A 27,783-nucleotide genomic window follows, 5' to 3' on the forward strand; every position below is an offset into this window, starting at 1 on the left:
ATAATTGTAGTTGTTTCTGTAAGCGCATCTGAGTTACTTGCCAACACAAGTGGTTTAACATAGTGTTTAGTAAGTTAGGCCACAAGATATGGAAAAAAAATTTTTAATGCATTATTTCTAGTAAAGTAGTTTAATTTTCTAGTAAAATTTTATTAAAATTTCTAGTAAAATTTAATTTTCTAGTTTTAAATTTCTAGCAAAGTGATTTAATTAGTTACTGCAATTATTTTAAGTCCAAATGGTCAATTTTACTCTTTAAGCCTACTCATACAAGACATAAGCAACAAGTGGCTACCGCTGAAATTTATAAAACTTGGGTAATTGAATTGCTTTGAAGGCTTTAATTTCTTTTTTTTTTCAAAACAGAGTACTTAATTGTGATTTTCACGGCCATTTTCTCAGTTAAGCCCTGTTGTCACCATACAGGATGTGCACCATTCAGAAACGAACAAATATCTGAAAAAAATGCACACCAGCTGAATATGCAAGTGAAGTATTTTAAGATGCATTCAGTCATACCACTTAACTTCCCCCCCGTAGGTGTGGTGGTCACTTCAAAAAAAAAAAAAATAGAAACCACCATTTTGTTTATTGCATATTTGGATTCCTCAGAAAATAAACCCCCTGATTTATTGAACCTACAAGTAAAGCATTTGAGCTCATAAATGGCTCTGTAATTTTAAAATGAAAATAGGATGCAAACAGTTTAAAATGGAGTTATCTCGAGAAATATATGCCAAATCAAAAAATTAAACCGACGTGTTTATAGTGGTGCCATTTTAAAACCAATATCAACACTCACCTCAGGGGATGGTGCAACCTCTGGGGGCTGTTGTGTTTGGTATGATTAGATCGATTTTTTTTTTTTTAAATATCAAACACATCTATTTTAATTTTTTCGATCTGACATGATCCAATTTGTATAATTCGATTATTCTAAATATCTAGAGAGCTGATATAACAAAGCTTGATTATGAAAAGTTTGTTTGATTCTGCACAATAACTCTTGTTGTTTGGTGCTTTATTAAAAATAGAAATTTTTAATTTGGGTTTTTAAAGAAAAAAAATCAATGTTTGTTATAGCCTCTACAGAACAAATACTAGGGACTAATCTGAAGTGTAAATCATCACTGAACAAATCAAATGATTCATTCAAACAGAAAAGACCAAAATTGATCAAATAAAGAGCATATACAGAGATGCTAACTTGCTCCGGACAGCAAATAAATATTTTCTAGTGGCAGTTTATTAATGTGAGATTCTTGGTTTAATAAATTCAATTTATTAAGTTTTTATACACCACTATTTCTAAATTTCAAGGCTTATATAATTCGCCACTTCGTTAGTGTTAAGTCATGCAGCATTTAAAAAGTAAGCCAAATTAGTCAAATATTTTCAAATTTTAGTTTGTAACCGATTTTTAAATTATTATGGCGCGTCCGGAGCAGTTGGGATCTCTGCATATACAATACACCATGCAAGTAAAGGTAACTAGCCAAAAGCTTGGTTGGAATGCACTACTATTATTACTTTCTCCAATCTCTACAAAATTTTAGACAAAAAAGCTTTTCCTCCAATAAAGTTGCCAAAAACACTTAGATCAGTCTCTCACTATCTAAGATCAGAAATTTCATGATCATACAATCATATTAGTCCCAGAGGAGTGGAAAAGGTGAAACATATAATTCAACAAAATTACATCCGAATAAATGCTTCTAAATATAATTTTTTTTAAAGAATAATTAATTATTATTTTGAATTTTTTTTATTCTACTATAGATAACAATTATTATAAGAGCTGATCGCAAGAGCAACACTTATCCTCTACTACTGTGTCATGAATAACGTAGTAAAAACTATACAGTAGAACCTTAACAAGTAAAACTATACAGTTAAAGTAAATACTACTATACAGTAATAGATCAAGTATTTCTCTTGGAACCTCTCTAAAAAGTGTGGGAATGACGGATCGTTTCTATAAACCTATTTCCTCTTTTAATTTTATTTGGATGGCTCTTACCAACAGTCTGGATTAACCTTATTCCTGTGCCGTTTTCCTGAATTATTTTCAAAGCTTGATTGAAAATTATTTCTATAACAATAATTCTTATCCCATAAGCTACAAGGAATTATTAAAATTAGAAGGTTTAGTTAATATGAAGTAGTATTAGAAAATCAAGTTTTCTCAGTACACATACAGATTACTTTCAATTAAAAATTAAAAGGTTTCTGATATTAAAATTCATTGTTATTCAAAAACATATACTACACTTAAAATTGCATTTTCTACTGAATTATATAAAAAATTATGTTCCAAATTTTATTCATATGTAGGAAATTTTTTAAATATTTATATGTCAAAATTTTGAATTATACAATTTAAGAGTGTAAAATATAGATTTTATGAAATAAAAAAAATACACCTAAAACATAAATATACATAAAATAATTATGTATTCAAGCCATTTTTTTTTTGACAATCTAGCTTACTAAGAAATAAGGTTAGATTTGAATTTTTTTCTGTTTCGAAAAAAAACTTAAGCTACTTGTGAAAAAAAAAAGAAAAAATATTTTACAGCAAAATTCCCTGTAAATAAAGCTTCATGAAAGAAAGGAAGAAAAAAAAACATTTTTTACTAGTAAAACTTAGGTTATTAAAAAAATAATCAATATATATAAAAAAAAAAGTCAATTCCATACATTCTAAAGCTTGTAGTTTCAATCACTTTTATAATAATCAAATATTTTGAAATTGAGGTACATCAAAATGATATGTAAAATATAAAAGAATACACTAATATAGAAAGTTTTTATTTATCTCACAAACAGTAAAACAGTCTCAAAATTTACATGTATCTAAAACATTTGAGTTAAATAAATATATTTGATTCCCTTTGTTTAACACAACAATACAAAATAGAAGACAAAACACAAAGAGAAAAATACAACTTATTGCATTTTGAGTGTTAGCTTCAATTTAAAAAATAGAACAGAGTATGTTTTATATTCTTTTCATTACAGGCACTTGATCTACAAGGACATTCCTTATTTCCAATGCTGAGTTTGAGAAGGTTTCATACATTCTACAAAATACAATATTAAAATAATAATTATAATTAATGAGCAATAACAAACATGCATAAAAAAAGATTTTATGCAATAAAAATGATAACTTAAGCAATAAAGAAGTTTTTTTTTTTAAAAAAAAAGTTCCTCAAAATACACTTGTTTATAGTAAACATACTGAAAAACCCAAAATCAGAAACCTCTGTAATGATCTACAGAGCCATTTTTATAGATATTTGTCTGGCAGAAGAAACCCCCCAGGAATGGCAGTGGGTGCTGCAGATTATCACAGTGTCTAAAAGTTATTTTCCACCCCTGATTTTTTTTTTTTAAAAAAAGAAAATTTTGAGCAGTAAATATTGAAAGCGAGAAAATATTAAAGATAAAACGAAAGAGAAAAGATTTTTCTACCTGAGAAAATAAGGAATAGCTTTCGTTTTATTTAAAATTTGGCATCCGAAAAAAAAAAAGACTTATTTGATGTTCATACTGGTTATTGTTTTATTTATCTGGAAAGCATCTGTAATGATGTGACAGAGATGCCAACTTGCTCCGGACAGCAAATATATATTTTAAAGTGGTAGTTTATCAATTGTGATTCTTGGTTTAATAAATTCAATTTAGTAGATTTTTATCCACCACTATTTCTAAATAATTCTTAGGCTTATATAATTTTACCACTTTATAATACTATATTATGCAATATCTTTAAAAAAGTAAGAAAAATAATCAAATATAAGCAAAATATACTTTGCAGCTATTTACCGTTTTTTAAATTATTTTGGATTGTCCGGAGCAGTTGGCATCTCTGATGTGATAAGGAATTTCATTCGAAGAAACTTTAAATATACACAAATCAGGGCATCCTAAATAACAGTAATGTTTACTTCTTCCTTACAAATGAAAAAATTTTATTTTAATATTATCCACTTCAAGTTCAACTTCTCCTTCTGGTTTCTGTATTGAGCTAAATATAAGCATTCATTTTTTTTCTCTTTTTCGCCAAAGCTGAAGTATAATTGTATAAAATTCTAATTAAATTTAAACAACATAGAGTTTTTGTGTATAACTTTATTCTATTATAATTAAAATCTACAAATTATGCCAAATATATGTTAGATTAGGCTTAATTTTTAGAATAATAATCTTTGCCTCACTGCATCCAAGTCACAGAGATTAAGATTCATTAAGATTAAGACATTAAGATTTTTGAAGATAGTGTTGCATATTGTCTCTGCAAAAAGAGATATTTGTATTCATTCATTTCTGTCAGAAGAAAAAAAAAATTTAAAAAAAAAAAAAACGGTAGTGCTCACAGTTTTGTATTTAAAAATTTGAGGGTCATAATAAAAGTGAATATTTTGAAAAAATCTAGGCTATACAGTTTTCAAATAAAACCATAAAACAAATTTAATGGCCCGGGATAGCCTGGTCGGTAAGGCGCTGGGCTCGTGCCCGAGTTTTTGTGGATTCGAACCCCACCGGCCGAAGACTCGTCGTGTAGTAAAGTGACTGATGCACATTAAGTCTGTTGAGTCGCAAAAGTCCCCCACGTTCCCATAACAAATCAAAACCTCTGGGGGTATTGGATTGGAGATCGATTGTTCTCTGATTCAGGTCAAAATTATGATCTGTGGATGGATGTATGAATGGGTCCGCCCTATAAACGGGTGTGACGTATGAGTGGGGCAGAAGTCGAATTCTTGGCCATAGATGGCGTCACAGGAAAACAAGAAAAATTGCACCCCCTCTGCCTAAAACAGGCATACGTCAACAACAACAAATAAATTTAACTCCTACATGTCTCTTCAAAATTACAAATAATCAATTACATATAATTAAATACAACTCATACAGTTTGAGAATTGTACATAATAAAAAATGAGAAAAGGGCATCATAAAGATTGAGAACCATGCAGTGACCCATTACTAAAAATGTCATAGACTGCTAGTCATGATGTCATGACACCAAAAATGTCATGATGTGACTGCTAGTCATGATGTCAAATGTCATGACACCAAAAATGTCATGTCATCAACTGGCTGGACCTAACCTTCCCAGAAGGGACTGACAGTTCATGCTCATTTAAACCAGTATTTTAAATTTCTCTAAATTAATCTAACTTTATATTTTCTAATAATTAATGTCGAAAACTGTGTTCTAATAGTTTAAGAAATAGTTATTACATTATAAGTTAATGATTTGGTGACAAATTGGAGAGCTAGGCAAATTGTTCACAGAATGCAGTATCAAAACTTTTATTGTGATAATGAGAACTTGAATACTTGCAAAGGTTTTAAATAATAACATGTGCTCAGACTACATTTTTAATCAAAGAAATAATTTTGTCAAAATTTAAAAATGTCAAAAATTTAAAAAAAGTAATAATAATAGAAATGAAAGTATACAATAAAAAAGTTAATAAAAAAGTTACATACTTTTAGTTTTGCGGCTGACATTGACACCAAGTGATGTTTGATAAATGCGAGATGGAGAAACTGAATTAGATTTTAAAGATGAAACTGAACAAGCTCTGAAATAAACATTATTTTATGAAATATGATTAATATGTGTAATGAAAAATATTTGACAATTGAATGCGAAAAAGAATTTAGGAACCATTTTTGTTTTAAAATGATAAAAATTAAGAAAACTTATCACAATATCGAAAAATGAAACACAAATTACAGTAAATTAAATAATAAAACTGATATATAAACTAAATGAAGAAAACAAAACACTAAAATAAAATAACGGAGTTTTAAATGTGCTTGTGATAAAATGTACTATAATTCATCTTTAAAAATGACAATATAGTCAAACTTACTTATGAAAAGTGCTAAAAGACCGCAACATTTTTACTTATAATAGAGTGTTAATAAAAAACGGGTGCATGAAAAAATCATAAAAGTTCATAAATGCTTACTAAATATTAAATTATTTAATTTGCTTGATCAGATCATTGATAACATTATCTGTAGTGCACTTCCACTGCAACATGAGGTTGCAGATTGCTTTCAGAGCTCTCTAAATAAGAGCCTCACACTAATATTTTGAATGTAATTTAATCTACTTATTTGTTTTATTAATATTTTTTGTTTTTTAATTTTTTCGTGTTTTCTTATTTGACTTTTGTCTGCATTTGGTGCATAGGTTTGTCCAGTCACAGTGAGGGATTTTGATGGTCCCTCCTAAAGGTTTTCATTAACACAAAGTCTATGAAAAAAATTCCATTCCTCCTAAAAGTGGTCGTAAATAGAGGAGGTCGCTACATAGAGATGGTCTTTCCTGCAGGTTTTACTGTATATATATTTGGTACTTTGCCAAGATTCAAGATTTTTCTTTGACATCAAGGTGCACACATGTTCTGTACATCTCTTACCATTTTCGCGTTTAGAGTAGAGATAGACCAATAGAAGCTAGCAATGCTTTCTTGAAAAAGGGAAAAAATGTTTTATTTTGTTAAAAATGAGAATTTTTAAATTTAGATATTTTTCTTTTGTTTTAAATCATTTTTCTTTTTTTAATATAAAAGCAATGATTTAATTTTTTTCATGAATTAAACATCAAAAATATTATTTTGAAGAAATGTATCAACATTTATGGAGCAAATGACACATTTAGAGAGTTGGGTTGAGTTTCAAAATTTTGTGGAAATTGGCAACCCTACTAAAGCAATAGGGCATTTGCTTTTCCTTAGGTTGATCTAAATTTTCGAATTAGTACTCGAACTTTAATTTAATCAGTCTTCTTTGAATCTTGCATTGGATGTAAGATTTTTTTTATAAGATTAATTATGCAAGATATTTGATGTAGGATCTTATTTTCTAAAAAAGCGAAAAAAGAGAAAATTTGCCTTAATAACTTATATTAAAGATAAATTACATAATTATTTTAGAATAAAACTGAAATTCTTAATGTAGCATAATAAAACATTAAAAAATAAAAATTAAATACTACCACCCTTAAAAATGTTATGTAACAACATAAAATACATTTCATTCAATAACAGACAACAAATGTACCACATTTAGTATAAATAAATGAATTGAAAGCAATCCATTTCAATAAAAAAACTATTTTTTTCCGACAAGAAAAATTAACAAATAGCAATAACTGCAATATTCATAAAGTCACACCTTGTTCGATGCTCTCTAAAATCAGATATTGCATGGGTTCTGCTATCAACCAGAGATCTATATAAAATTAAAACAAATATTAGAGTAATATTTTTTCGGAAAATATAATTAATAAATAATTACTATTATGTAAGTTACATACGATAAAGCAAACTAATAAAACAATCTTCTAATTATGAAAGATAAAAAAATAAAAATAAGGAAAATTATTAAAAGGATTTCAAGTTTGCTTGATAAATATTAACAATAAACTATTAACCGAAAATTTAAATTTTCCTTAACCCTTTCGCTCCGACTGTCACAAATACGTGCCAGCATAAAGCCGTATCAATCAGGGTAAAAAGATAAAACTGGTAATCAAAGTAATTCTTTAACAGTTTATTTGTGGGCGGAGGGAGTTATAATTGTTTGATTTATTTAATTCACCGTTACTTTAGTTCAAAATAAAACTATTGAGTTATACTTTGAATTAACATTGATTATATATATGATTAAACTAACAATAAGTAAAGTAAAAGCAAAGTAAGTCTGTCAAATTAGCAACGACTACATTTAAGTTAGCGTTTTTTATTTAATTACATTCTGATTTTGTACAAATGCTTTTCAGAATCACCCGTCCCCAAGGGGTTAATTCTACTTTTCAGACTTTAAAAATGAATGCTACAGAGCAAATGAATTAGGTTTTGTTAACAACAATAAAGACCGTGTGAAGGCAACACTGAAATAGCAGCAACAACATAGGGCACGCTTCATCCTATGTATGAATAAAACAAAAAACAACGTAAATAAAGTACAAATTTTTTATCCTTTATTCATGTTATTATTGCCTTATTCCTAATAAACTTTAATACATTTAATAAAAAAAAGAGAAAAAGAATGTTTATTTAACTTCTTTTAATAATTTTTTTACTTTAGTTTTTACAAATTTTTTATTTATTTTTTACTTATTTTTTTACAAAACTTATTAACAATTAGTTTTGGTTTGTTATTCAACATAATATTATTTACAAAATATTATTCAACATAAATGATATTAATATTTACTGTATTTATGATTCATAAAATTTGACATAAATCTTAAAAATTATCACAGAAAAACATCATGAATTGGGTGAATTAAATTTATTGGAAAGATTAGTACTTTTCATAAAATAATGTGCTTATAAAATTGTATGTTTACAAAAGAAAAAAAAATACAGAAATTTTACAGTTTCTGCTTTTTTTATTGTTTTTATCACTACACCAGTTAACATTTAAAAAATTGTTGTAATATTTGTGCAAATTGGGACAAGCAAAGTACCTTTAGAACTAAAATTTCATGCCAAGTTATATATATATTTCTTGGTGAACAAACTTTGATAAGCACTCTTTAGAAAGTGACACAAAATTACAGGAGAAAAAATTTAGAAAATTGAGATAAAACTTCAATTTTTGAAGAAATTTAAGAATGAAATATTATATTTGAGAATAAACAAGCTTTCAGCATTACTTATTTTGCATACTAATTAAAAAATTCATGATGATAGAAAAAATTCTTTAACTTATAAACCAGATTTTCATAATAATAATAACTAGAATAAAATGAACTGACTATTCTATCAGCCTACTGTCTTGTCAATAACTAATGTGCAGTTGAAACACAATTTCTACAAAACTGACTACCATACATCATTTCTATCAGCTATGATAAACCTTTTCTTATAAATAGCAATGGCACAAAAAATATCAGAAATAATTTTATAGTTTAAAAAAAAACTTCATTAATTTAAAAAGAAAAAAAAATTATATTTTAAAAAAATACAAATAGTTTTATAAAAGAAATAATGCAGTGGAAATAATCTTTATTTATTGAATTTAGGATTGAAAATTTAAGTTATATCAAACCCTACATTATATATTTATAACTGAAACACATTTAAAAAAAATTTATATAATTTTATACATTTAATAACTAAAACACAAACAGAAAAATAAATTTTGTTTCATCAACCTTTTTCTTCTTTTAATAGTTGCTGCCGTAACCTTTGGCTTATGTGCTGGTACTGACAAAGGTCTATCCATAACCTTAAAGGAGAAAATGTATTTATTTATTAATTTATTTTGAAATTTTATGATAAAAATCATGCTTATTTCTATTGAAACACTTAAAGCAGAAACTGTTGTAAAAACTTTACAGTTTTCAAAGTTGATTATTTATTTTGCAAAAAAGTGATAAGTTATAACATCTGATCCATTAATGTGATTTTCAGATACTGTTATACAATAATTAGTTCTTGTAGTGACATGTATCTAAAAAAAAAATAAAGACTACTTTTCCATTGCTACATGTGAAATTCATAGATAATTATAACATATATATCCTTATGAAATGCAGATGAATTATGCGACATTCGAGCTGATAAAAAATTATTTTTAAAAAAATAATAATAATTTGTTAATTTATCCCATGCATGCTATTTCAAAATCTTTAATTGCAGTAATGAGAAGAAATTATTGAATAATTAAAAAAGCATAATTCAAGGAACATTTTCATTTATATTTTTTAAATAAATACTAAAAAAAAAAACAATTTTCTTGCCTTGTCTTTTATTCACATCAATTGAACTTGATAGCATGTAATAAGGATTCTTTAAGTGTATTAAGTTAAGTGTATTAAGTTAAGTGTATTAAGTTAAGTGTGCAACTTAGATACGACAGTTTGAAATGAAGGGTGTCGTAAGTTAATGAAGATTTCAAGTCTAATAAAAGTTTGGGACTACAGTCTTTTATTAGACTTCCAAGTCGAATAAAAGAATCAAGTAACAAAAGAATCCACTGTGAGTCAGGAGATCAAGGTGGTTAAGGCTTTTCAATCAGTCTACATGGTCAGAATTTAGTTTGTTACTGCTAAAATCATTCTACACCTTGATTTCTAGGAATTGCTCTATATTTGGAAAAATTATAATAATGAGAATAAATTATAATTTAATGATCATTCTAGGAACTCATTTTTTCTCAAAACCTGGAAATTTATTCTAATGGACTTTTTTGCACCCTGAAGTTTCTGAGAGACCCCATCTCTTTCTCAACCCTTTCTTATATCTTTTTCAATGGTTTCTTATCTCTTTCTTATATTATGTTGTACACACTTAGTCCTCTGTTCCTACAGGTAAAACCACTTCCCCTATGTTTGTCTTACTTTACTTTTCTACTATCAGCTGGTGTTGAGACACTGAGGAAGTTTCTTGTTTACAGAACGGAAACTCTAGTACGTCCATTTCTGCACATCTATTTGTGCTTTATTTGCATTGTTTTAATCCTCAGATCTACATAGCACAAAGTATACCCAATTCTCTTTTCAGATATTTGAGTGTAATTTACATATTTTTCAATATTGATAAAATTCCCTAACTTTATCCTACACTGTTTAAAGAAAATGAAAGGATAAATCATTAGTGCAAAAAAAAAAATATACTTATAACTAGTTGTCTGATGATTGAAAGAGGAGAAATTAAGGAAAATATAGAAAAAAAGGAGAATATGAGATAGGATTTTGAATTAAAATTAAATACGAATAAAATTCGCAACTTAATAGATACAAATTCTATCTTAAAGTTTATTTAGAAACAATTGATTGCTTCTTATTATATTTAAGAAAAATCAAAAAACTATTTCTTAAACAGCAATACAATACATATTTCTACACTACTAAATGAGTTACATACTAAGAAACAGAAAAATTACGTGTGTCTATATATACAATTTGAATAATTAAAAAACATAAAAACCTTAAATACTCTTAAATAATACACAGGGGTTTACCAAAGAGGTGTTAGAAGATTCCGACGATTGTTCTGCCTTTTTCTTTCTTACCCAAAGCTCTCGAGATTCTGCGATAATATTCATTCTTTCCTTTGTACTTATTGTACAAAAAATATCATAGACATCTTCAAAAGATGAAAGCAACTATAAATAAACCAATAACAAAATCATATACTTATAATAATAATGAATTTTTTTCTTAAATATTAAATAATAATAATAAATAAAAAAATTTATAAATCATTATGATAAGACTATATTTAAATTTGCAGACTAAGTTGAAAATAGCACACAGATAAGGTGATTTCAATTCCGAAAACTATTGTTCCTTAATGGTGAAGCCCAGAAATACTTAACGTCTAGAAAACTTCAAACTGTTATGAGATACAGCTCTTTCAATAGGATTCTTTTATCAAGATCTATCAAACATAATGGCCTTCTAATAGCTGATTCCAATATTTAATCAAAGAATTAAAAAAAATTTATTTGAATCATTTCTTTACTCAGAAACAAGTCAAATATTTAAAAAAAAACATTAGGTTGATTTTAATTATTTTCTTTTGAATGCTTATTAACAAAATTCAAAATAGTTACTACATAAAAATTCTGCAAGTTAAAAATTTCGAATAATAAATGTACAGTTGGCAAAAGATAGCTAAAATTTCGTGTAAATTGCCCTAAATGGGAAAAATTAGCTAAAATTTGTCTTTTTTTATAAAAATGCAAAAAATGATTCATGCATGGAAAATTATAAAAACTGAAACATTTTCATAAAATTACGAAAAAGTCGCAAAAGTCCCAAGTAAGCAAATGCATTTCATTTTAAACATATTAGTTGTTTTTGTGTTTTTTTTAATTGGAATAAGCTCATTTAGAGATAAAAAGATTTTTACTTATTTATTTATTTATACTACTTATTACTTTATTTATTAATTATTTATTCATATTACTTATTTATTTTAATAATAATTGTAGCATTTTGATGTTTCAGGAAATGCCACATAGTAATAAAAAAATCACCAAATTAATTAACCTTTGCCAATACTTTTAAATTCAATCAAAACAGTAACCCTTAAAAGCCTAGGACTTATAACACCAAATGAACTTATTCCACATTCAAAAATAACGGCACATATTCTATCATTATTTCACTGTTTTTAAAACAATTAATAACACATAAGAAATATATTTGTATGTATTAACTGTTCAAAAATCATGAATAAATCAAAGATTATCAGGATACATTTAGAATAAGGATACATAATTTTTAATTCCTACATACCTGAGCCAATAGCTGGTTATACAAATCCATATCGCTCTCAGAAATTGTATTACCTTTTTGTGTCAAATCTTCAGAGAGATTTTGTGCTAACTTAGCAGTTTCCTTAAATTGAAAAACATTAAAAGAATATTAGTTCAAAATTTGATTATTGTTAATATATATTAAATTTAATAAAACTCAATCAAAATATCCATATAATGCATTAAAAAAACTCTTCGTTTAAAAGGCATCAAATGTGTACTGTAAGTTTCTAAATACACTCACATTCTTTCAAAGATATTTTAACCTTCTAAAGTAATTAAATATATATGCAGCTTCATTATAAAAAAATATTTTAGCAAAGGATAAAAGAATAAACTATTTAAATTATTTTAATGTAAGGAAAATATGCATCAAAAGATTTGTCATTAAAAATGTATGGATGCATATCCAGGTGAATTATTGACTTTATAACATATATTGACATATACATTTGTAATTAATTTTGATATAAAAAAATTAGGAACACTATTCTGACTACTAATACAATTATATACTATTAATATAATTTTATACAAAGAAAAAAACATAATAATTTGTCATTCAAAATGCATAAATTGTATTCAGAACATTTCAAACACACACGTATAACATGTCTTGATAACATTGTAAAGGACTTAATGTACTCACACACAATTTTGAAATGAAAAATTAGGCACATTATTTTAATAAGGAATAAAAGGATTATAAAAGGATTAAGGATTTAAGGAATAAAGGAAACTATTCAAAATATATAGAAGACAGTACAAATAAATCCATTCAAAATATTATTATATTAAGTAGATTTCATACTACAAGCCAAATTATAGTGTCACTTTGTAGTAGAGCAGACAAAGCATAGCTTTTTAGCATAGCTCTCAGATAGCTTTATGTTTCAAAAAATGATAATTGTAAAAAAAAAGTTTTATTAGCCATAGGACTCCTTACTCTTTCACAAAAATATAGGCTGATATATATCTTAAAATAAATACTGTGGGCAAACTATGTCTTGAACAAAATTCAGTTTCAAACAGGACTGGTAACTGTATCAATTTTTAAATAGTATAAGTGAAAATATTTATGGATTTATAAATTTTCAAGCTTTCTGAAATTTAGTCACTTTACAACTTTCATTTATAGCACACATTATTTCTGAAGTTATTGCCACAAAAAATTAGTTTGTGGCAATTATTACAAAAGTACATTAAGAAAATTATTCCCAAGTTTTCTACATGTTAGGAAAGAACTGTATCAATTGTTGCCTACATTGTATTTTTCTACATTTACTTTTAAATTGTAACAATAAAAAAAAAGAAATTGGATAACAACTTATTTCTCAATATTTTGTTAGTTATCATGCAGATTCATGAAAACTTTTAATGGAAAAAAAGCGAAATCTTTAAATCTATAAGTAACTAATTGAAAAAATTATAAAATAAAATTGTAATTTCCAACAGATATGAAAATACAATAGGAAAACAGAACAAAAATTATAACTTTATTGAAATATAAATTAAATTTTATTTGTTACCTTCATTGTCTGAATCAATCTTTGCACTCTTTCAGTTTTATATAACCGTCTTGTAAGATATCCTTTAACAAGAGCTGGAAGCCTTTCAAATCTTTTTAGCATTTCTGGATCATTTAACTGTGTAAATAAGTATTTTTTTTACACACAGACAAAAGTCTTTAAAAATAAGTGAATAATTTCTACAATTTTTAATGCAGAATAATAACAAATATTAAAAACAATGAATTAAAGAATTAAACGTTAATAAATATTTTTATTTAACAACAATTATACATAAAAATTCCTCCCTACTCTATTCTTTTTTTATCATTGGACAAAATATCTTTTTTCTTTCTTTGTTATTTAAAAAAGCAAAATTCACTTTAAAAAAATACCTGTGTTTTTACATTTTAATTATTTATATTTTTTACTTTTACTCATTAAATACAATCAACTTTTTTTTTTAGAGAATAACAAAACTTTATTCGAAAAAGACTCTTTTTCTTTTAATTTAATAAAATAATTTTTTTCCAAAAAGAAAAAAAAAAACTATTGTTTTAAACATTGAATTTATAAACTCATATATTTATAAAAACAGAAGTTCTAACAGAAAATATGACCGATTCTTTACCAAAGGTAAAATTTTAAAAATCTCATCCACCTTCCTTCTCCCCTCAAAAATGATTTTAAAAAACTAATTTTAGATTTTTAACCAAATGATTTCTTTTTTGTGAAGAAAACTCAGTCATAAAAATATTTTAACATAACATTACCAAAAATATGGCCCTATAAAAAGTTAAATTTTTAAAAAAAAGAATTGGTTCATTAAATAAAATTTTTAAAAAACTTACATTTTTACTTTGCTTCCTCTTCAAATTTGTTAAAGATGGTGGGACAAGTTTCATTGCTTTAACCGAGATAAGTGGATTAATAGAATTAATAGATTTTTGAACAGTGATGTTTTTCGAAGCTTGCGGATAGAAGTCAGCAGAGGCACAATTACTAATATTCATTTTGCTTGAATTAGTATAACCCAAACTTGGCTCTAAAGAATTTCTGCCATCACATCTAGCACTTGCAGATGAAGTAACATTATTAGAATTAACATTACTTCTTTTAATTTTGTTACATGCCCCTGTAACTTCATTTACTTGGTAGCCATTATTTTTACTTATTTCAAGATTACTTGCTGGATGCTGGTTGACTCGTTTTTCAAAATTATTCTTAACCCTAACGCTTTCATTAGAAACGCATGCTCCGACAGAATTATAAGGTGGTCTACTGGAGTTATAAGTTGCTCCACCAGAGCAATGTGTACTAGGATGCTTAGTAGATTGGGTTGAAAGCTTATTTACCAGTTTAGGAGAATGAATTTTGTTAGTTAATTTAATTGGAGAATATTTTTCTTTAGTACAGGTATTTCTTAAGTTTGCACTACAAATTGGTGCAGTCATATCTCCAATATCATTCCTAATAAATGTAGAAACCGGAACCTGATGAAAGTTGGTAATATTTTCAAATGTGCAAGTAGGAAGCTGACTAGCAGCACATGAATTGTAATCGGTTTCGTATAACTCACTCCCAAGAGGTTCAATGCAAATTTGTTTGAAATTCGACAATGTGTTTTGGACAACATTCTTTTCTCCTATTTTCCGATGATTAGTTGAATAAGCAGCTTCATTGGTTTGATGCTGAGTTGAATACAAAGCGTCATTGGTTTGATGCTGCGTTGAATAAGTTACTTCATTTATTTGATGTGGAGTTGAATAAGTTGCTTCATTCACTTGATGTGAAGTTGAATATGTTGCTTCATTAGTTTGATGCTGAGTAGAATAAGTTGTTTCATTAGTTTGATGTTGGTTCAAATAAGTTGCCTCATTACTTTTAGAGGTAGTTAAGATATCATTAACTTGAGAAATGGGATTACATATAGTATCATGTTCAGTGACTGCCAATGTAGATGGAGGACTTTTTTGATGAATTTCATTTTGAATAACTGTTTGAAATGTCTCAGTTTCAGATGATAAATTGGTTGAATTTGAATCAGAAGATGCCATTTGTGTGTTAACAATGTCATCAGCAGGCGATGATGAACTGTTGATAGCTATAAAAAAATTTACATAACAATCAGCATTTGAAAATAATTCTTCTAATTCATACTGATCAGAACAATTATACTAAAAAAATATACTTTTAGAAAATTATCTTTCTTAATTCACTCAATAGTTTAGAATTTTGCATTTAAAGCTTATTCTAACTGAAATCGAACCTAATTTTAAAAAATCATATAGCTTTTAACAATATATCAACCTTTACAAATAACAGAAGAAACTCACATATGTTTTATTGCAGAGTTGAGTTTTAAAAGCACATTGAAAAAATTCTACATAATTAGGTACAATGACCTAATGAAAAAAAAATTAAAAAGAAAATCTATAAAATATTTCTTTACACTTAATTTCAAAATGAAATGGGTCATCCTATGCAATTATAAATGAACAGCATGGCTCAGTTATTTAAATTATAATTTATCAATCTAAAATACAAAGAGGTTACATTCTTTTAAAAATTAAAACTTTATTACTTTATAATAGCATGAAGCACAAGTGTATCAATTAAGAAAAGTTAAAATTAAATGATTAAAAATATTAATAATCCTAACACATTTTCAATGGTCCTTTTACTAGTATCTATTAGGTTTTTCATTATAAAAATATTAATTGGTATTTTGCGATAATAACACAGACCAAGATACAAAACTGAAAATCAAAACAGGATACAATTCTTTTACATTGATTGCTGGCATATAGGATTATTAATAATTATTTGGTGAACTGAGTCAAATTTTAATTTCAACAGACTACTATTAATTTTGGAGATGAGCACTAATTCATTAATAAAGTTGATTTTAATTTGAAATTTTTATTCAGAGGTATTAATTATAATACAACTATATAAATGAAAATCAATGTTTTTTGTTCTAATCTGATTTCTAGTTTCCTCTTTTATTTTGAATATCAAGCAAACATTATCTAAGATTAAGTCATTTTACTAAGAGAAGCTTAAAAATAAAATCATAACTAATTTTCATATTCAGTTAAATGTATCATTATAAAAGAGTGTCAAAAACTAAATATCACATAAATAAAGGCTCACACATTTTTTTCTAGGTACAATTTTCTCACATAACTTTTCAAATGACTTTTGATTTTTAAAATTAAATTATTTTTTGTTCAAAAAGCGTAACACAATTTCCCCATTTACCAGATAATTAAAATTTTTAAAGCAAAAATAATTTTAGCTAGTATGATAACTAGCCACAAAGCCACATTAAAATTTAAAAACATAACTGGAAAAAACATACATGCAAATACAGGCACTCCAGCTGATTTTAAGTTTTCAAATAGAATTTTTTCTTGCTCTTGAAATTCTTCCTGTATTCTCAACAAGTGCTTCTTTTGTTCTTCAATAAAACGTTTCATTTCCAACTGTTGATTTTCTCTCAAGTCGCCCAAAAGCTTGGCCAAAAGTTCTGTTCCATTGCTTTTTTCTATATTTTGTTGATTCAAGGAGGAACTGGAAGTAGAAAATAAAGTTCTTAATCAGTACTGAGAAAAACTACATTTTTTATAGTTATCTACAACTACTTTATTATAAATGTAGTTAAGTACAACTATTTTTTTTTAATGTAGTAATTGCAAACAACTTCTGTAACATATTCAACTACTTCTAAGAGATGAACTTTGCTGGATGATTTAATTTACGCTCATGTTCAAAATTTTAAAAAAAATTTCTTAAAAAAAATTTGCCAAAAATATTCTAAAATAATAAATAAACTAATTCATTTTTTTAGAATTTTTCCATTAAACCTTCATCTTTTTATGCCCTTCAAACCAATGGACATATATTTCACAATCTAGAAAAGAAAACCATCAAATGTTTGTGATTTCCTTTAGAGTTTAAAGCTTAAGTTAACTGAAAAAAACTACATAAAGTACGTACATCAAGAACATCCTCATTACATCCGCTGATAAACTCATACAAGATTTGCACGGAATTCAAAAAATTTGTTGCATTTGTACCTTGTTTCCTTTTTAAACTAATATTAAAAGTTACAAGAAATTGCTACAAAATAACATTTCTTCGCATCGCACTACTCACAAAACTATTTTTTTCAAAAAGTAGTGCATTACACAAGAAGCTACAAAAAAAGTAGCGAACATAGTAGTTTGATTTAAACAGAATAGTTGTACTTTACTGTATTGTACTTTAATTTTGACCACTATCCTTAATAAATGCATGTGGTGGGAATTAATCGTGTATAATTCATATATAAGGTAAAGCATGAGTTGGTACCCATGATTTTCATGACTGTAAGTCTTTTTAGATAAATCCCTTTTTATTATAAAGCTGGAATTAAGCTATTATTTCACCATATAGTTTTTTTCAGTGTGACTCATGATATAAAATGGAAAAATTTGTACCCAAAAGAGTGATCAATAATATAATAAAATGAAATTCCAATACTTGTTTTACCGAAAGAATTGTTTAATTTTTAGCATAACATTTAACAGCTACAAATTTTTCATGAAATTTAAGCATTATCTGAATGTAAATTTCTTGTTACCTTCTTTTTACTTATCGTGAAACTCAGCTAAAAAGAAATCCATTCTGTTAAAAAAAAAAAAAAACTTTTTAAAAGAATGTCATACTAGCAACACAGTCAGGTACTAAATCAACAATTATAAATTGAAATGTAGTAAATTCGAAAACATTTTTAGCAATTAATTTTAGTTAACTAAAAATAGATGTTTTCTGAACAAAAAATCATCAAGAATGTAACTGTTAAATACTAGATAATTCAAAGCAATAGTTAAAGGATAATAAATATATGAATTGTAGAACAGTTAAAACAATGTAAAATCAGAGTTAATTTTCTAATTACTTTTAAAGGTCTATCTATTTATTCATGTTTCATTTTAAACCTGCATCTGAACTTCATTTAAAATAAAACATTATATTGAAATAAGACTTTTAAATGAAAGGCATTCAGTAAATGTATAGTAGGACAATTCTTCCATTCAGGAATGCGAAATTTGCAGACTTTAAAAGAATATGTTGCAACAAATTCAAGCAGTTCTAATAATTTTTGCGAAAATCAGTCTTGGTTTTATTTGCACTTATTCTAATTTTTTGAAACTTTGATAATTTTAAAAGATTTTTAAAAATTAAAAACTGAGTATTACAGGCAAGGCACAATATGTACATTCGTAATAGTTAGATTTTAAATGTTAAAAAAATTTTAGATTTTTAAAAATTGAAATAGGAGTAAATGACACCAAGAATCATTTTCACAAAAAATTATTAGAATTGCTTGAATTTTTTTTAACATGAGTTTCATGCTTTTAAAGTCTGCAAATGTGACATTCCTAAATGATGAATTTGCTCATTTGAGAATTACTGCATTTTCTATATGTGCCAGACTAGTGCAAACTAATAAAATAAAAAAAATCTCAAATAAAATGAATAAATGAATGCAAACAACCTCTCATGAAAACTGTCAGAAACATTACTACTGTTTCCATTTTCCTTGTTTTCATATTCAGCATATGGCTCTACTATATTTGGAGGTAAATTAGAAGAATCTTTATCAACTTCTTTAAAAACTGCACTTGATGCTGATGCACTGGAGTATTTCATACCCTCAGTTTCAAAATGGCAATTCTCGGTATCAATTAAATTCACATCTGATGGTGACAAGGATTCATTTATTGCAAGATCTTTTGTTTGATCTTCCTTGTGTAAAATTGGCAAGAATGTTTCTCTGTCTGAAGTTGAAGGAAGAACAAGAACAACAGTCTCTTTTTTAAATGCAGGATTTGAATTTTCATTCTGATGCGCTGAAGAACAAGAATGTGGGGAATCATCCATTAGAGAATCTTCTTGACAAGAACAGCTAGCATGAGCCATAATTAATGCTGATGAGGGCTGTAATAAAGTATAAGAATTTCTCCTGATGAGTTTTCTTTGAGCGTCACCAGATGTCTGTTCAGAATCGTCTACAAATACATTTTCTGTTCCAAAAGAATTTTCATCATAGAAGGCTTTAGTGTCTTCTACTGTTTCATCAGGCAAAGAAACTTCCGATTCATTTTCTGACAAATTATTCATCTGATCTGTTAGACACTCAGAAGTAGTATGAGATTGTTTAGAATTTGGATGTGAAGGTTCGCTATGATATTTTTTTAAATACAGGTTCTTTGCACAAGTTTTGAGAATTTTCATATAACTATCAACCGAATATGCTCGAGAACTTGTGTCTTCACCCATGGAAATAGAGGGATTTTTACAGTTTGCATTAAAAGTGGCTCCTGCATTTTCATGTACAAATATAGAGGAAGAATCAGCAATATCACTCAAACTTTCCAAACAACTGGGCAATTCTGCAACAGCAGACACGCAAGGAGTAAGCTCGCTTTCAGTATTGACGATAGTTGCTGTGCTAGTATCATCAGATCTAGAAGAAGCACTTCTTTGTGTAGATGACTGATGTTGGCACATTCCTGCATTATCATCAGGGCTGGAATATTCAATGGAGTAGTCCATATATTTATCAAGGTCTGTACTTTGTGTCATACAAGTAACAATACTCTCAGAATCTGTATCTTGGGGTAGAATCTTCCGATTATAAATAACTGTAGGAAGAGATTCAAAATCAGCTTCTTCTGCTACAGATTCCTGATCATCTTCTGAAACACTATGATGCATTTGTTCTGAAGATGTATTTTTATAAGGCACATCAGTGTCAGCAATTTTTATTTGGCACTCTTGGCAATCACAGCCATTTTCATTGCATGATTCCCAATATTCTGAATTGGAGCTACTTTCAAACTCATTACTGTTGCTATAATGAATATTTCCTGGAGTTTCATTGGGACAAACGATTACTCCATCATGAACTGTACTACACACACCATTGCAGGGAATCTTACTCATGGATACAAATAACTCATTTTCAGTGGTCTTAAGGATTTTTTGTGGACTTAAGCTCGAAGCACTGGTGTCTTGGTTACAAGATTTCTCACATGAAATGTCGATATTGTTAGAGAAGTTATGTGGTGTCTGTAATGAAAAGAAAGCTCTATAAAATTTATTTAAATTAATGAATTTTTGATGTATAAAATGTTAGACAACAATAACATTTCAATAATGGTCAAGTATAAATGGCTCAAGTATAATTTCTAAAAGTAATTTTTAAAAAACCCAATCATTTAAAAAATTTCCTATTCTTTGCTCCATTGACTTGATGGCAGTTACTACTCAGCTTGTAGTTTCCTTGGTTAACCTAGGCTTTTTAGGGTCTATTTTAAAAATTAATTTTCTCAATATATCCCAAATAATAAAACAAAATTTTGAAATGAAAATAAAATATTTTCATTTAATTTTGAATGAGCTTTTATTTTTGAGTTTCATTAGAATAACTTATAAGAAAATCTATTCAGAACGAAATTTATTTACCTTCATTATTTATTATTTTAACAAAGTCACACATTCCAACTACAACACAATATTTATTATAAGACATACACCAAATAGTCACAGTCTATTTGAATTTAATAAGTTTAAAAGAATAACTCTGTCGAGCTAAGTAAATAGCTGTCTAACTAAATACATTTTTCCTACATGTCACAAAAACTGATAAATATAATGAAGCAGTTATTTTTTATTTATAAGTAAGTATGTGGATCGATAATAATTAACAGCAGTATAATTTTTTTGCATGAAAATTAATCTATCCAAAAATGCTTTTTTTCATATTATAAACCAAACATAATAGATATTAATTCAAATATTATATCTTTAACTGAAAGAAAATAGTAAAATAAAATAACAAGAAAACTTTGCTCTCATAATAGTGCAGGACTAAAAGAGAAAAACAAAAAAAATTCTTTAATCTAGATCTTTTATTCAGATTTTTATTTTAGATGAAAAATTATTATTATTATTATTTTGGAACAGAAGACTGACTAGAAAGAACTTAAATGAAAATGAGAGTTTCTAAATCATAAAAACAAATGCATAATAAATAGCATGAATTACCACACAATAAGAAAAAAGTATGATGATTAAGAAGTAACTTTAGGGGCCAAAAATAATTAGAACATCTAAAAAATAATTATTGCAATATGTTAATATTTATTATATGTTTAATTATATTATTTTTTATCAAAGTAATAGTCTCAGTACGGAATAAAAAGTTACTTATAAATAATTTACAGTTTCAATAAAAATATGTCATACTTTACTAGTTTCTGCTGCAGCATGTGAGCAAGAAAAATTAGCAGGCTTCTTAGGCAAATTTAAACTCTTTTTCCCTTGTAATAATGAAACTGATGTTCGAAGCTCAGCAATTTTTATTCTCTCTTCATTGGTTAACTATTTCAAGAAATTATGAATAAAATATTAATATAAGTTTATAGTAACAAAACAGAGAAATCAATAAGTCAATTCTTCACAAACCTTCAAAAATAATAATAATAACACAAAATTTTGAAATGGTTATCAAAACTAAAATATAAATCATTTTCATTTCATTTCTTAAACCATTTCTTAAAAAATTAGAAGAACAGAATAAATTAGAATATTAGAAGCATATAATAGAATACAGAGTTCTCCCTATGAATAAAAAAGGACAGGGTGCTTACTCGCAGAAAAAGGCACTTTGAGTTTTAAAAGGGCACTCACATAACACAGTAAAAATTTATCAAAATGTGTAAAAACTATGTATCAACTGAATTTGATCCTCAAAAATTATTTTTAAATTGCCCTCTTATACTATTTTATGTGTATAGTTCAAAAAGTAATTCTCATTCATTATTGAAATAAGCGATAAATTCGTAGTTTATAAAAAAATATTTAAAAGCATACTAAAAGATAATCTCTTTCTTTTAAAAAAGTAAACTAAAAGAAAATAATTAATTAATTGATAAACAGCTTAAAAACTTTTTCTGAAATTTAAATTAAAAAAAAAAAAAACATTTAAAGATTTAAAAAAAAAAAAAAAAAAAGGTTTTTATTTAAAAAATAATTTTAAAATTTACAATCATTAATATACCTCCTACTAAAAAAAAGAAACTTATAAAAAATTAACCAGTTGAAAATAATACTAACGAAATAAATAATTGCAATAATAATCAGAATTAAACTTATAAACACATATAAATTAACCAGCGTATAATTATTATTTAAACATCAAATAATTTTTTTTAAATGGAACATGAATAAAAGGCAGTGTTTTTAAGGGATGGCGACTAAAAGGGCAAAAGAAGGCACCATTAAAGGGATCAAAGGGCAGACAGGGCAGGTCTGAAAGATCACAGGGAGAACACTGGGCATAGAATATTCTAAGAGTATAAACGCAGAATATTGACTAGAGCTTAAAAAGAAGAATTGATAAGCTAATTTTTTATATACAGTAGAGTCCCGATTATCCGAGCCCCGGTTATCCGAGTTTCCGCTTTAACCGAGCTATCAAATATTTCAAGGATTTTTTTTGTTCTAGTTTATTTTTAAAAAAAAATGCTGAAAAATAAATCTGAATTTTATCTTCCAAACACTCAGAAAAACAAAATCTAACAACTTGGTCTGATGAAGTTATCGTTAATATCGTCAATAATGATAATGAATCTAGCGAAGATGATGAAGACAGTGATTATTAAAATCAACATCTCTCATACAGATGGACTAAAAGCTATCGAATGTACGATTGAATATATAGAACAACAAAAAGAAGCGACACCAGCCTTCCTGTTATCCCTAAAAAAGGCTAAACATTACTAGCGCCAAAGTTACGTAGAACGAAAAACGATTAAGGACTTTTTTTAAGTAAAAACTATTCAATTCTCGTAAAGTATGCTTTTTAAATGTTTTTAAGTAAGCTTTTTAATTATAATATGAATTGTGTGTGGTACACTCGTATACATTTTGTATTTCTTAAATATATTACATTTATACCTTCTCTTTTTCTTCCCGTTATTATACTCTTCGCTTTAACCGAGTTTTTCAGTTATCCGAGTTTGTTGCCGTCCCCATTAACTCGGATAATCGGGACTCTACTGCATTATTTAATCTTTATTTGAAATGTAATCATAGCATTCATCTACGTTTCACATTCACTCTGTAATTCTTCAGGGTGAAGTGAAAAAAAGGAAAAGTTATTAATAGAGCACAATAGATAATAGAGTAATATTATAATAGAGCACAATACATACATTATTTTAAAAGAGTAATTAATAAACATAGCAAATTTCTTGTTAAAAAAAATAGTTGCACGAAAGTTTTAAAAGAATGGTTCTGGAGAATCAAAATTTACATCGCAAATTATTTTAAAGTTTTTAAATAAGAAAAGGAAACAGTTGATGATTCTAGATATATCAAAATAAGTTATCCAAAATACATAAAAGTTTTAAAAGAATGGTTCTGGAGAATCAAAATCTGCATTGCAAATTATTTTAAAGTTTTTAAAGAAGAAAAGGAAACAGTTGATGATTCTAGATATATCAAAATTAGTTATCCAAAATACATAAAAGTTTTAAAAGAATGGTTCTGGAGAATCAAAATCTGCATTGCAAATTATTTTAAAGTTTTTAAAGAAGAAAAGGAAACAGTTGATGATTCTAGATATATCAAAATTAGTTATCTAAAATACATAAAAGTTTTAAAAGAATGGTTCTGGAGAATCAAAATCTGCATTGCAAATTATTTTAAAGTTTTTAAAGAAGAAAAGGAAACAGTTGATGATTCTAGATATATCAAAATTAGTTATCCAAAATACATAAAAGTTTTAAAAGAATGGTTCTGGAGAATCAAAATCTGCATTGCAAATTATTTTAAAGTTTTTAAAGAAGAAAAGGAAACAGTTGATGATTCTAGATATATCAAAATTAGTTATCCAAAATACATAAAAGTTTTAAAAGAATGGTTCTGGAGAATCAAAATCTGCATTGCAAATTATTTTAAAGTTTTTAAAGAAGAAAAGGAAACAGTTGATGATTCTAGATATATCAAAATTAGTTATCTAAAATACATAAAAGTTTTAAAAGAATGGTTCTGGAGAATCAAAATCTGCATTGCAAATTATTTTAAAGTTTTTAAAGAAGAAAAGGAAACAGTTGATGATTCTAGATATATCAAAATTAGTTATCTAAAATACATATCTTTTTGTCTTAACAAACAGATATTTAGAGATATGAGTGAAATGTTCAATTAATTTATCTTATAGAGTTTTACATTTGTTTGGTGACGTTTTTCTTGCACCCAGCTAACGTAAAAAATATCCAAAATTTCTTATTGAATGCTATTAATATTAAGTCTTATACATAAAAAGGCTATTTTTGTGTACATGGCATAAAATGGCAAAGTATTGACAAGAACAACACCATATCACAATGAACCAAAGAGTTCTTACATTATAGCTATATATAATGGTTTAATTGGTAAGTATTTAAAATTAATAAACTTTTAGTTAATTAACGATACAAGTTGAAGTTCTCTCAAAAATCAAACTCAGAATATCACATTATAAGCAAAATTAGATAGATTAAGACTTTACCAAAGGTGGAATAATAGGTTTTCCAAAACATCGGATAACTGAAGTGTAAGATGGGAAATCTTCCAATCTTTGGAAATTTTCAAAAGAATAACCTAAAGTTAACAAATTAAAAAGATTAACATATTACAGTAAATAATTAATACTAACAAATACAAAAAAGTTACAAATCAAACTTCATAAAAGTAGCAAATAAAACTTCATAATATGGGTATGTCAACATATATAAGGCATAAATGGTCAACCTGCAGCTAGGACTTGATCCAGATTTCATTTTTTTATGGCCCATTTTCGTAGAAAAAACTAATATTTTCATGAAGAATGGAAATTATATTTGAGAAAAATTTCTTATTTACTGAAAAACATTCAGTAGCAACCACTATATTTTATTTTAAATATAAAAAGTTTTTCAAAATAAGTGTATGTTGTAATTTAATAACATACTAAAAAAAAACTTTGTTATAATGCTTAGTTAAAAAATGGATTTTATTCCTTACTTGATCAAATAAATATTTGGAGGTAATTGTCTACAGGATATCACATACATACCTTAAAAAATTATATTACAAAAGTCAAGCAGCGGTTTATTTTGGAATTTGAACTTTATGAAGGGACCATTTTTACAAATTAGAATTTTGTGAGAGGGCCGTTTTTGAGAATTTAAATTTTGTAGAGCGGCCGCAAAACAGTCCGAATTTCCACCAGGATTGACCACCAGTGGTCCATATACCACAATGAAATTTCAACAGTGGCATGTGAAAAATTGTTAGAAAGAAACTGAAAAAGAAAATAGTGGAGTGCCTTTAGAAAATTTGCAAACACAAATTGCATTAATTTCTGGAAATTTACTATCTAATAGCTATATCTATAACAATATCTAACAGCTAAATTGAAATTTAGGTGTCAGATATTGTCGTAGGTTTAGATCAATACATAATGGTGGATGAACGCTTTTTGTTGTAAGTATAAAATCAAAACATCATTCAAGGTTATCTGATATAGTATGCACCTGGAATACCTGATTTCGTTCATATCTTCAAAAACTAAATAGAAAAATTACAGTACCTTTATAATAAAATTACCAAAACATCATTGGTCTAAATTTTTTTACACTCAATTGATCATTAAATTCAAATGGATTGATCTATTGATGCTACAGGTCAAATTAGAGTTTCCTATAATTTTTATTCCCTTTGTTTACAATTTCATAATAGGGTGTGATTTGCCATGACAGAGCAGTTGTCTTACTCAACATACCAAGAAATTGGATACTTCTTGGTGCAAGTGAAGTCATCATAGGAAAATCATGGCATTTGTCAATTCAGAAGCCATAACAATCGTTAACCATGAAACAACGATGGCTCCAACAGTGGGCTCCAAAAGCACTCTGTCACGGAACAGACCGCTTTATTTTAAGTCCAAGCTTAACAGTTAAGTCTAATAAGAACAAAAATTCATAACTATGTAAAGACAGAGAAACAATTAGAAATAATCCATCAGAATTACAAACTCAATAATTTTACTGCCAATAAAATAACTGTCAATATTTGTCAGCTATTGTCATAATTTCATGAAGTAGGGAATATTTTGAAAATCTTTAAATTATTGTATTTAATATTTTGTGCAAATATTAATGTAGTGCATTCTGCCAATTCTTTAGTAATTGAACTCTCCTTGTCCTTGCTTATAAACACTAGAACCATTTTTTAGCAAAGTATTTTTCCTTTCACCACAACTGATAACTATTCAATGTTGACTTTTATCAACGCATCATTGACTGTTGTTTCACTAACACTGGTTATTCCATTGTATATATGCTACAAATTCAATGACATTTCTTGTCACTCTACAGCATACCATAAAAATATAAATAAATTTTTTAAAATGCACAAAACCACCATAAAGGTAAATAAATAATTTATGAAAAAGTTATCACAAAATAACGATGAAGAAATTTTATCCATTAGATGAAAAAAATATTATAAAACAAAGGATATCGTGTCTTGCTTTAATGTACAATACTTGACATACTATACTGTACAAAACTAAACATATAGTTTATAATGTATAGAAGAAAAGAAATACAGTTCCTGGAAAAATTAAACATCGAAATAAAAACTATGAATCTATATCAGAAATATTATTTTTTACCTAAAGAAGGCATTTTAAAAATATAAATCTCGCTCCTAACAGAACATAGTTTCCTTAGTAACAAAAACAAACAATTGAGCTTCGTTGCCAAATGAAGAGGGTAATTTGTAGAAGAAGAAAAAATCAACTAAACTCCAATTGAAACAGGCACTGAGGAATCGTTTTCTTTGTATATATTTTCTTTACTCGCAAACGAGAACATGATTC

General features: G+C 26.8%; 1 protein-coding gene across 2 annotated transcripts; it reads right to left on the bottom strand.

Moving 5' to 3' along the window:
* Positions 1 to 2,795: 2,795 nt before the first annotated feature.
* On the bottom strand, positions 2,796 to 27,718 carry LOC107454290 (uncharacterized). Of its 2 annotated transcripts, none has more exons than XM_016071428.4 (13): positions 27,577 to 27,718; positions 25,429 to 25,520; positions 22,119 to 22,253; positions 19,363 to 20,939; positions 17,182 to 17,393; positions 14,669 to 15,921; positions 13,839 to 13,955; positions 12,290 to 12,391; positions 11,008 to 11,151; positions 9,197 to 9,270; positions 7,207 to 7,263; positions 5,506 to 5,600; positions 2,796 to 3,083 (listed from the first exon to the last, which is right to left on the bottom strand). In XM_016071428.4, exons 1-13 carry the CDS (start codon positions 27,587 to 27,589, stop codon positions 3,046 to 3,048), a joined length of 3,909 nt encoding a protein of 1,302 aa, XP_015926914.3. In that variant the 5' UTR covers positions 27,590 to 27,718; the 3' UTR covers positions 2,796 to 3,045. The 2 variants fall into 2 exon arrangements, with proteins under 2 accessions (XP_015926914.3, XP_071042537.2); XM_071186436.2 differs by lacking the exon at positions 27,577 to 27,718 and adding an exon at positions 26,683 to 26,829.
* Positions 27,719 to 27,783: the final 65 nt, after the last annotated feature.

Source organism: Parasteatoda tepidariorum, chromosome 9 (assembly GCF_982258835.1).
Source record: "Parasteatoda tepidariorum strain Cologne lab strain chromosome 9, Ptep-v5.0, whole genome shotgun sequence".
NCBI lineage: Eukaryota > Metazoa > Arthropoda > Arachnida > Araneae > Theridiidae > Parasteatoda > Parasteatoda tepidariorum.

Coding starts and splice junctions, on each gene's coding strand:
- LOC107454290 (XM_071186436.2), bottom strand. CDS start 26,722: ATGATGACTTCACTTGCACCAAGAAGTATCCAATTTCTTG. Junction 13,956..14,668: donor AGAGGAAGCAAAGTAAAAAT/GTAAGTTTTTTA, acceptor TTATTTACACAG/TTAAATGATCCAGAAATGCT. Junction 3,084..5,505: donor TGTCAGCCGCAAAACTAAAA/GTATGTAACTTT, acceptor TGTATTTTGTAG/AATGTATGAAACCTTCTCAA.